The 12,022-nt window shown below is 45.7% G+C and overlaps 1 protein-coding gene across 17 annotated transcripts in view; it reads left to right on the forward strand.

The window, feature by feature from the left end:
- AKAP13 (A-kinase anchoring protein 13) overlaps positions 1-12,022 on the forward strand; it is a 266,733-nt gene that overhangs the window by 221,601 nt on the left and 33,110 nt on the right. For 15 of the 17 annotated variants that reach the window (XM_081831648.1, XM_081831649.1, XM_081831641.1 and 12 more), the window contains 2 exons: positions 9,278-9,345; positions 11,534-11,600. In XM_081831648.1, coding sequence (XP_081687774.1) covers positions 9,278-9,345; positions 11,534-11,600 — 135 coding nt within the window. The remainder of the gene's footprint in view (positions 1-9,277; positions 9,346-11,533; positions 11,601-12,022) is intronic. The other 2 variants (XM_081831642.1, XM_081831655.1) reach the window with 1 other exon arrangement.

Consider the following 12,022-nt stretch of genomic DNA (forward strand, 5'->3'; position numbering starts at 1 on the left):
TACCAGAGCACATACCCTCCCCAGTGTCTATCACCCAGTCACCCCATCCCTCCCACCCCACCCCCCACTCCAACAACCCTCAGTTTGTTTCCTGCGATTAAGAAGAGAATGCACTTCTTTTAACCACAGGCATCTTGAGCCCTTTTTTGTTTTCTCGATACCTCTTCCTGTTAAACATAAATGGAACTTCTCTTTTGCTGGGCTCCCTCCATGAGGAAGCATAGCCGGTCTTCCTAGACTGTAGAACTGCTCACGCTGTTGGAATAGTGTGCACTAGGATTTCCCCTGGAGAGGGGGATCTGGGCATACCTCTTGGAAACTTCTGTGGCCCAAGGATACCAGAGGAACCCATGAAGAATCACTTGTGTGGGTTCTGGTACTGACGAAAAACTAAATGTAGGAGGTTTGAGACTCATGGACTTAGGTTATCAGCCACAAGTCTGTGTAGTAATTAAATAGTTTGATAGAGCAGTGGTTTTCAGAATGTTTTTTGTGGAACTGTTTTGGAAGCTCTACGGATTTTTGAATATATACATGTATATATTTTTGAACTAATTGTAAAGCCACATTAAAAATCCACATGCTCAAAAATATAACCAGATTTTAACATCAGCATATTAACTTCAGCTATCAGCCTACCTGTTTGCATTTTGCCTCCTATCTCTAATTAATTAAAGAATATAATGTGATTGCAAAGAAAGCCAATTTTTTTTTTTTTTTAAAGATTTTATTTATTTGACAGAGAGAGACACAGCGAGAGAGAGAACACAAGCAGGGGGAGTGGGAGAGGGAGAAGCAGGCTTCCCGCCGAGCAGGGAGCCCGATGCGGGGCTCGATCCCAGGACCCTGGGATCAGGACCTGAGCCGAAGGTAGACGCTTAACGACGGAGCCACCCAGGTGCCCCGAAAGCCAATTTTTAACCTGCTAATATTTGGAATCTACTTATCTGTGTGACTTATCCTCTATATTGTGTACGCAAAACAAAATACAGGAGTAATTTAGATGCCGAGGTAGTTAACATAAATTGCAACTGTCCTAGGCATCTCTGATTTCTGATTCTTAGATCCATTAAAGCAACTTTATTGTCTTCATTTACTGACTTTAAAAGTAAATGTTAAAATTGTAACTCAAAAATCCATCCTAAATACTTTACATATTTGATGTCCCGTATAACAGTATTTCACTCAAGACCTTTTAAAGGAGGAAACCAATAAAATACCAGATTGGCTACTCGATTTATGTAACAGTGTTTATAATGGGATGGAACTTTTCTGGATGGAACTGTGTGGCTTAACCGTTTCTTCTGGAAGCAGTATTTCATGGAGTCTAGCATGTCATCACTGGCGTCTTTTCTGTTTGAAGGTCTGTCAGAAGGGAAGTATCAGAATTTCCTCAGCCAGGGGTTCTTTGTATATGGCAATAGCTTGATCCAGCAAAAATGTCACAGATTATGTTAGTTCTCCCTGCTCTGCAAAAACAAGAGAAAAGAATAATATTTTTGAAGTTTAAACTGAAAGAATCAGAGAGCAAAAAGGAATAGTTTGAGAGGGCCTGATTGTTACCCTCATCTGCACCTAAGGTTCAAAAATCCCTGTTTAATTTGCATACCACCCCACCTCAGAAACTTCAGGCCTCGCTCCCTGCCTCCCCTGAAGCTTTGCACTCAGCCCTGGGGGAGTGTTGAAATAGGCTCAGCATTTGGTGGTGGCATTAAGATGTGTGTATGACAGTGTGCAGCCTGCCACTAATTAAAAAAAAAAAGAAATCAAGGCTTGAAAGCGAAGGAACAATGTGTAGTCATTTTCCCAAAGGAGCAGAAGCAATCGGCTGATTCTCTTCAGCTTCCTGAAGAACAGAGCCTGCAATGAATGTTTATGTGTGTGAAGCACCATCTGTTATCTTTGCAGGAAGTGGAAAATATGAGTAATTTGGAGATTTAGGATCTTTTTTTCCCTTTTCTCCATCCCCTCCCATGTTCAGGATCTTCCCAGGAGTCTCAGGAAATGTAACATCCCTCCAGTTAGTCACTTACCCTCCTGGTAGCTTTCCTTTTCAGTTTTCATAACATAACCCTCCATGGCTGACTCCTGGAGCCTCACACCCAAGTGCCTGCTCAGTCAGGTTTGAGTCGTGGTTTGGGAAGATCAGCCACTGATGGATGATGGTGGCTGATACTGATGGGCACCAGTCTTCCAAACGTCATTAGTCCCTTTAATGTATCCCTCTGCATGCATATACTAAACGATTCAGCAGGATAGAGCATTTCAAAACCCATCAGCATCTCTTGACTCCACTGGAATACACCTGGACCAGTCTGAAGTAAGTCATAATTCTGGATGAAAGCTTAAATCCCTTTATGTGGACTTGCATGGAAATGGTCCTGATTACAGACACTGGAAACAGCAAGGCGCAAAGCCTCCATATGGTTTCTTTGCAGCCTGCTGGGGGGGCGTGGGGGGTGGGGAACAAACCTCAAAAGCCAAGACTAAAGCCCCCTGCCAGGACTGCTTCGAAGTACCTTAATTTAGGAGAAACCTGGCAGGTCTTTTTTTCAGCCATAATTCGATTCGTTTTAGGATTAGGTCACTTCAGTGGGGAAAGGAAAGAGTGTCTCTCCAATTCTTACTTCTTCAGCTATGTAAAGCTTCCCTTGAAAAATCAGCTGTTCTTTCCAGCTGCCACAAATAATTTGGTCTTTGGAATGCATGGTGGAGTCCTTCAGAGCAAGGAATTCCTTATGTTTGGGTTTCAGGTCTTGTCAGGGGTTCTGTTTTATTTGCTTTAAACAGATGTAAGATGATCTTGAGATTACTGTTGATTTATTTTCTGTTGTGTTAGCAGCTTCTGAGTACTTTTGTGGTCGGTTGTTTCTCTTGATTAAAAGAATAAACAAGCAGATCAGCTGCAATCTAAAGAGGAACCAGGAGAGTGTTCAGAACGTGTGTGATGGTCAGATTTTGCTTTGGATTTTATCTGAGAAGGCAGCTCTCCAGATGCTGGTTTCTGATGTGTAGAGTTCATTGCTTAAATTAGATAGTAAAATACACATAATCGATTAAAGAAAAGACATGGGTCGTTTAGGGAAAAGGGAGGTAAAAGAAGAGCCTCATCCGTGAAGTTGGTTCCCAAGCAGGGCACTTTTGTTCTCTTGCATTTTGTTTACCGGCATTCTTAGGAGCACTTACCAGTGCTTGTTACATGAGCACTTCAGCTAAGATGTTGGTGCTCTTTTCTGTGGCTTTCCTCCTGTTCTGTGCATCAGCTCTGTGGTTATTACACCACACCAGCTACAAAGAACATTTTATGTGCCTTATAGCTAATAAGCTCTATCAGTCCAAGACCACGATGTTTCACACTCCCCAGAGATTTTAAACAAAATAAGTTGCAGAAAGAATTTTGGAGCATGTATTTCTACATTGCTCATACTAACTGGTTTGTTGTTTCCATTGTCACTTGTTTTAGTTTTAGTTTCTAGGTTGAAATGATAGGAAGCAGTTGTACTTTTCTGTCCTTAAAGGTAACGCTTCAGCCTGTTGCTTGAGAAGGATCAGAGCATTTTCCCTGGATCAGTTTTGCTGCCTCGATATGGCTCGGCTAGGCAGGATTCCGGGCATGTCCCTAAGGGTGATCAGTGACTCAGGATGGGAAGTTCCCTCTCTTCAGAACTCCGCTGGAGAAGGTGAATCCTCCCTTTCATAGCAGTCCTGTGATTCCAGTTCCATTCGGCAGGGCCGTTCTTCTTACCCTTCTGTAAAGCAGACTTTCGGAGTTTCTTACCAGTTGTTGTTTGTTTTTCTGCTGAAAGAGAAACAGCGTGTAGTATATAACAGCTCACCACAGATCTGTGGCGGTTGGTGGCAGAGGTTTAAAAAAAAAAAAAAAAAGCAGCAACAGATAGATGATATTTCCCAGTTATGTGGGTTTTCCTTCATATTCTTTTGTCTGATGCCTCCTTGTAGTGAAAAAAAGAAGTTGTTGAAGGCTGGGCTGTTTGTGTTTAAATTCAGAGGAATCTAATTAGGAGCCGGCTCTGTTCTCATAAACCACTGTGCTGAGACCTTTTTGAATAGCTTTGAAAAATGAAAGCATGTTGCTTACTGCTATTAGGAAATCTTTTTCTTTTAAATAAATAAAAGGCCAAATAATTCTTTGATCTCCCTAACAACATGGTATGGTTTGAGGCAGTGAGCTTAACGTCTATTAGATTTGTCTTTGGTTCTTCTGTTCTTGGTAATTGTCTGTGTTCCAGAACCGAGAATAAGATTTTAACCTCGTGACTCTGGCTGATGTCAGTGGGGCCAGAGTTTCTAAACCACTCCCACACACCACTAAAACTGTGGCTGCAAACAGTCTGGGACAACTTGGTAACAGGCTGAGTGTTTTTCAAGTAGGTACTTGAGTATGTTAGGCAGACATCCACACAAATTACTTATCACTGAGACTCGTGACCCTGTTACAGAGCATATTAAAATTTCAACTGGGTTAGAGGTTTGGGGACCTGTCTCAGCTAACTAAGAAAGTGAATTTGTATGAAAAGTTATTTTTTAGAAGTACATTTTATCATCATATCTGCATGGGTTGATTCATCAGTTGGAGATGTCTTTTAAGTCTCAAATACTGGCCTGAGAACTTACATATTACTGAAGTCTGTTTCAAAGTGATGGTACCACTTCCTCAGAAATCACCTTTGTTTAATTCTTTGGTGTTAGAACTGACTGGGGAGAAAGGCACAGACAGAATGTACTTCGGAGACAGGACATGCGTGTCCCAATGTACTGACGGGTCTCTTCTAGATCAAAATTAGTGGCAGGTTCTCGGGCAAATCCCACCTCCTCTGTTGCCCATAGATGCCAAAAACATTATTGATTTTCGTGAAAAAGAAGAAAATGCACTTTTGTAACTGGAATAGAAGATAAGAGAGGCTGATTGAAAAATTGTTTTTAATTTATCACAACTATGATTGACTTTTTTAAAGGATAAGGGGATGTTTATAAGGAAATCCAAGGAACTTGGAGGATATTAGGATATGATACACTGGGGTTTTGGTTTTTAAATACTAGTGGGAAGTAGTACATGGATAATGTAACAACACCTATGTACTCACCACTCAACATGAAAAAGTAGTAAAATTTGTTATATGGCTTCAGATTATTTTTCAGTCTTGAAGAAATAAACATTACAGTTGAATCCCCGTCTTTCCCTGCCTAATTCTCTTCCTCCCTCCCCAAGGACAAGCACTGTCATTTACCGGGGTGCCTGCCATGCAGATGCCTGGGAGCACGGAGCCCCTCTGTGTATGTAGTCTGTATTTTGTAATTTTATCTCCCACGTAAATGTTTAATTTTTTTGTTTTGAGTTTACATAAATGGTACCTTACCTCATTCTGTAATTTTCTTTATTCTCCTCAACATTAAATCTGGGGGATCCAGTGTATTGCAAATGATCAATCTAGACCATGGACTTCTAACTCTTAAATGGTGTTCCATTTTATGAATATATCAAATCTGTCCCACTACTAAGTCATTTGGGTCATTTCCAGTGTCTCTCTCTATTGTAAGCAGGGCTGCAGGGAACATCCCTGTACACCAAGGGAATTGCTGAGTCATAAAGCGGGCACCTTGTCAACTTAACTATATGTTGCCAAATTACTGTCCAACATGAAGGTACCAGCTTCTAGATCCCTCAGCAGATGCTGAGAGTTCCCGCATCTCCGTTTCTTCACCAGTACCTAGAATTGGCAGACTTTTATTTTATCCAGCCTGGTTGGACACGAAATGGTATTTCTCTGTTGTTCTAGTTTGCATTTCTCTGATTTCTAGAGAGATCAGGCACCGTTTTGTGTTGTGAATGACCTGTTCGTGGTCTGTACAACTTTTCTGTTGCATTGTCTTTTTCTTGTTGTTTTACAGTGAGTCTTAAACACTTTCAAGACTCTGCAATTGTGTGTGGCAGTACATTTAATACCATTTCAAAATGTGTCCGTGATATGGATTCATTAGTTTTCCTCATATGCCTTTATCTTCCACGTTTTAAAGTGTATTTTATTAAGTAGAAGGGAGCCAACGAGAGGTTCTCTTAAGCAAGACTCTGAGAGGGGAGAAGGAGGAATGGGATTAAACAAGAGGTATTTGAAACACTTTAGCTGAGCAGGGATTTGTGAAAGACAGAGGAAAGGTGGCAAGGGGAGCCTGAAAGAGAGGATGGGTCACCTAGGCCCTTGGAACAGAGGGGCTCCGTGCTCCCAGGCATCTGCATGGCAGGCACCCCGAGTAAAGATAGTGTGCAGATGGGGGAATGCATCTGTCTTACTAGAAAATGACTGTAGGAATTTGTCTCGGCTACTGGGTGGTGTTTCTTGCTGTGGGTCCAGCAGCTTGGAGCTCACCCACCCACCTCTCCCGCTCTTCAGACATCTAGTGCTTTTTACTGTGGGCCAGGAACTGGGGATAGGGATATAAAAATTGTACGAGACAAAGTGAGACTCCCTCAAGGAGTTTTCTGTCCGGTGGAACAGAGTGGCCAGTCCAGTACCGTGACGGAAGCAGGCGTGGAATTCCAGAAGTGCCGAGGTGGGGAATCTTTTCTTCCCTGGGTGAGCCAGGACTTCATCGAGGTGAGTCCTACCGACCCAGTCAGGGGAAGGGATACAAGCACAAAAGACCATTTGCTCAGGGCTCACAGGCATGACCACACATGGTGAGGTGCTGGAAGCCAAGTAAGAAATTTGGGCTTTATCCTAAAGATGACCGGGAGCTATTGAAGAGTTTCTGGAAGGTGAGAGGCAAAAAAATGTTAAATACAAACCAATAAAGACATATGGTCCAGCCTACCTATTGGCTCTTTGGCCCTTCCTAGAAGACTGTTGGCTGGAGAGGCTTCGCTGGGGTCTGCATCCTGGAGTAGGCGTTACGTGGCATGACACAGAAGGCCTAGCCATGCTGACCTCTCAGGAGTTACACGGATTCCTGTTTGTGGTTCTGCTTTTTCTCTCAGTAGTAAAACAGTGACTTCTTTATCAAAGCTGATCCTTATTTTCAAGTCACAGAGAACTGGACAAATTAATGAGAGCCAGTGGTTTCCGGTTCTTTAGAGAAACATCCTCAAAATGTTTACATTTACGTTTACTGATTAGAATGAGTCACTCCCCAGGGGTCTCTTTCTGTGAAGGCCTCCTTATGCCCAGACAGGGACATTGCTGAGAAACCCCAGCATTCCTGTTCAGTGGTACATAACCTCTCTCTCACTGCCAACTTCTAGAGCAGCTCACGACTTACGTGGAGCTGACCATAGGCGGTAGAAATGACAAGGAGCATGGCCTCCAAGTCACTCCCTTGCCATCTGCTCTTGGAGAAGAACTCGGGCAGGGCAGGAACAGAGTTTGGACGGAATTAAAACCTTCCAGGTTTTTCCTCTTGATGCCGACGTGAGCCTTTCCTAGCAGAGCCTCTCCTCATCCTGCCGTTGGTAAAGGAACTTAGATGTCTCTTCCGGTTTGTTAAAGGTGACCAGACAGTGACTGTCACGGGGGTGCAGCCAGAAGAGGTTGGCTGGCTGGGGGCAGAAGCAGGCCTAGGAGTGAAAGTCCCCGAACCAAGCCTCATCCCACCCCCAGGACTGCAGACTGGTTCCGACGGTGGGCCATCCTGTTGACAAAAGCAGACGTGCTCCTCATAGCCTCCTGGGTGCTGGTGGCCTCTGTCCAGACTCCTCCAGTTGAGGCCCTTCCCTGACCGTAACCTACGGAGTGGCTGGAGCTACCCGAGTGATAATTCAGATGACGCAGAAGTTGAAATCTTTGGCTGCATGAACCTGGTGGGACGGTCCATGGGATTTACTTTGGAAAATTATCCCTTTCTTAAGAGGTGTGAAGAGTCTTACGGAATCACAAACTGAAGGAACTTGGCGGCGGGGAGTGTGGACCCACCTCTCATTTACTAGGTGGGGAAACCGAGGCCCTAAGGAAAGACTTGCATGGGTCAGACTAACTAGCAGAGCCAGGACTGAAATCAGATGTGATTGCACAGTGGCTCTTCCTGTGCTCCCGCTAGTGTTAATAAGTTGGCATCTCACATTTTATAATCAATGTTGTATCAGGGCACTTGGCCTTTGATAAAAAAGACCTAGTTAGGGTGTAAGCTAGACATTTGAATAGGAGCCACGAGCCAGGCACTGTGCTAGAGAGACGTAAAGATTCAGCAGGAGATGCAGCACTCTGTGGAGGAGAAAACCGTAAGACCATCACAGCACCGCGTGGCAGGCGGTGCTAGGGGTCCGGGAACCGAGTAGGCATTGCAGGAGCAGCTGTTGAGGAAGGGCCTGTGGGAATGGGCCTCTGGCACCTGGGGTTCTGGCAGCCTCCATTCTAGTGCCCTGTCCTCGCCATCGTCGCTCCCCTCTCCCCACATCCACACGTGTGCACCAGGAGAGCGTCTCGGCCCACAGTGAGTGAGTTGACGCGGGCAGGACCTGTGGTGCTGCCTGTTGAATGGTGTCTGGTTGATTTTCTCAGGGAGCCTTCCCCTGGAGAGGCTCTCGTCACTGGGTGTCCCCACAGACCGATCTTTTATTTGCTTCTGCTTCCCCTCTGGCCTCCTGGCGCAGTTCTGTTTTATGACTTCATAGCAGCAGTAAGAGCTGACAGCAGCCCTTCTGAGGCCCAGAGGGCTGGGTTTTTACATCAGTGGCTTTGGAGCCAAGGGTTGAGGTTCATGTCCTTGGCAGATGTGGTCTCCCCTCCGTCTTTCAGGAAGTCTCCCACTTTATCCTGAGTCAGGATTCCCAGATGTGCCTGGGTTGGTTCTGATGACCTTTCTTTTGTGTCTCCTGACTCCGGCTGGGTGGCAGAAAGCTCAGGGTGGTTAAGATCCCAAGCAGAAGGACATAAACAGGTGTCTTTTGACACAGCCATACAGATTTCCCAAGTCCTGGTAAGGGGCTCTATTGCTGGATTTGTTTGTGACTTCAACTTCACATGTTGACAGCAGACACTTTTACTTTCCGTTTTGCTTGGTAGCCTCTCAGCTTCCTGCCTGAGAAGCTCCAGACTTCTCGTTTCCGTTAATCAGAAATCACATCTGCTCTCATTTCTCCTCCTCCCCATGACATCACACGCCTGCTTTCTGGAAGGGGACTGCAGTCTGTAATCCCAGTTAGAGCCACATTCTGACATGCGAGTGACTTCACTCAGGAATCCGCAGGCTGCAGTGGCTGCAGGAAGTCCGAGTCCAAGATCTCTTAGCTGGGTTGAAGTCACCTTGGGCTTTGCTTGCTTTTCAGGTTGCAGTGCTTTTGTCCACAAAGGCTGTAGAGAAAGTCTGGCCTCCTGTGCAAAGGTCAAAATGAAGGTAAGACATTTCTCAGGGTGGGGAGAGTCCTGATTGGGGTTTTTGTTTATGGTAATCATTTGGTACCAACACTGAGACCAAAACAACCAAACAGTAATTCTTCTCTAAAGCGACCGAGTCTCTTCTTAATTAACACACTTGGGCATCTGTGGCTTTTGGAAAACAAAATGCTTTCAGAACTCCGTGTTAAATACACACTTCTCTGCTTTTCTAGCATCTCGGTGGTGGTGTTAAGGTGGTTTTGTTCAGAGCCACATCTGCAGGCCTGCTCTGCCGGCCACACACCAGCTTTCTCCCGGCCATCCCGAGGGCACCAGGTGTCATTCAGGGACTTTGAGCTGCTGGGGAGCTGGGGAGGGCTGAGGGTTTGACGTGGCTGCCCGGCGGCGTTCGTGTCCACGGGGCATGAAGCAGTTGGCTCTGGTCACGTGACGCAAGAATAGGACACGTGCCGGGCGTGTGGAGGGACCTGCTCTGGGCATGCATGCTGTGCAGTAATGGGCACCGCTTATCAGGCGGCCCTTAAAGAGAGTGGGTTTGGGGACCCACCTTCAAGATAGCCTCCGTGGTTTTCAGTGTTCTAGTCACCCATAAATAAATGTCCTTTTGTCCTTGTCAGAAGAGCACTCTCAGCTGCATCTACACTATGCTCAGCATGCCGTGTGCTGCATCAGTGAGCAAACATTTACATTACAGCGGCCTCATACTTGAATGAGTGTGCTTTAGAGTCACCTCAGGGACTTGCTAAAAGACCATTTACTGCATCCCTCTCCCCGAGTTGCGCACTCTGGGATGGGGCCCAGGACTTTGCATTTCTAGTAAGTTCCCAGATGACGCAGATGCTGCGAGTCTGCACTAGTGTAAAAATGAATCACTTCTGTACCCCAGATCTTAGCAGCCCATGGGCATAAATTTTGTTTGGCTCTTGAAGTATTTTTTGTTGTTGATGATGCAGTTATTTTTAAAAATCACATTTCCTATCAATAGGGATTTCTAATTTCTCCTAAAAAAATTGGAAGATCTCAAAAAAAAAAAAAAAAGAAAAAGAAAATTGGAAGATCTCACAACCCTGGTTACTTCCTCTTACCCAGCATTCCCGATTTTCACCTTGCCCTTTTTCCTGTTCTCCATAGTACTTCTCAGCTTCTCAGAGTTTCTATTTAACAGCCTGTATTTACTTACTACATTTATTTTGCGTGGTCTTGCACCTTCCCCCCCCACTAGCATGTAAGCACCTAACTTGCCAAGCAGTCTGAAGTCAGGAATGTTTGATCCGCTGATAGATCCTAAGCATACAGCATGGACTCTGGAGATCTAGGTCCCTGAATGTTGGGGAGATGGATGGGAAGTGGTAATCCATGGGGTCTGAGTGGCTGCCGCCTCCTCGACAGGATGTGCGGGTTCCCTCCCCACCACCCCCCCACCTTGCCTCCTTCGCTTGTTGCCTGCCTGACCCTGCAGGCACGGGGTTTGTGATCTGACAGGACTTAGTGCTATTGGGAATGTACTAGGTTCTGTAGAAGGCTGATGATAGAGCTGTAGCATCTCCTCTTATAGGAGAACACAGCCTAAAAGGGGGAGTTCATTTTAAAATTGTGTCCACTAATGATTTATCTCCGAGTAATTGGTTCACTCCGTAACTTCTCACACACGATGTTTCTGTCACATGCTACAACAAAAATCTCAACTGAAATTCGTACTTTACTTAAGGACTGTTTAGTCTCTTATTAACGCCAGTCACTGGACAAACAGGAATGAAAAAAGGCACAGATGCCGCTCTTCAGGACCCTGCATTCTGCTGGGGAAGATGTCAGGCAGTTGGGGACCGTACATGAGGGGGAAACTATGTGGAGGTCTGTGCAGGATTCTCAGGGGCGGCCAGGCACTGCCTTGGGGGAGGAGGAAGAAGGTGATGGTTGGCTTTCCCCAGGAGGTGGCTCTCACGTGGTCTTGAAATAGAGGGATACCCTGGGGCGAAGGGCGTTCCAGGTGGGAGAAGCAGCCTCTGCGGGGTCCTGGCGCTCGGCGGGTTCAGAGGAGAGCCCACAGGGGTGGCTGGCGGAATGCTGAGCAACCTGGCCAGGAGGCGGGCTGGAGCTCTCTCCCTGCTCTGGGCTTCTTGAGACCGTACAGAGGAGAAATTGTGGGCGCGGTCCGCGTGTATTTATTTATTCCCTTTTTCCTTCAGCAGCCCAGAGGGAGCCTTCAGGCACAGGACACATCTTCGCTGCCCACAGTCATCATGAGGAGCAAGCGTAAGTCACTCAGCCCTGCTCTCTTCCAGCCCTTTTTGACTCTGGTTCAGGACTTAAACACACTTCTGTAATATTCATCTGTTATTCTTACTCAAGATTTGAGTGTTTATTTTGTGGTAAGTTAGAGGAGGCTGCAGGTGATTGGCCAAAGCCTAACGTTCTACCATCAAACTCCCTTGGAAGGCTTCTAGAATAGTGTGTGTACTGGCTTGAGAGGCAGCCCTGTTGTCTGTCTGTTTAAGCAGGTGATCCCATGCATCTCGAAATTCCTCTTCCATGGGTTGACAGTTACGCTTGTTTTTAGCACCTCACGGTTGCACAAAGGAAATGAGATCTTTTTGATTAAACTTCTTAGTTTAGGGGCACCTCAGTGGCTCAGTCGGTTGAGCGTTTGCCTTTGGCTCAGGTCATGATCTCAGGGT

This window comes from Leptonychotes weddellii, chromosome 9 (assembly GCF_054177405.1).
Source record: "Leptonychotes weddellii isolate Sample4059 chromosome 9, ASM5417740v2, whole genome shotgun sequence".
In the NCBI taxonomy this organism is placed as follows: domain Eukaryota; kingdom Metazoa; phylum Chordata; class Mammalia; order Carnivora; family Phocidae; genus Leptonychotes; species Leptonychotes weddellii.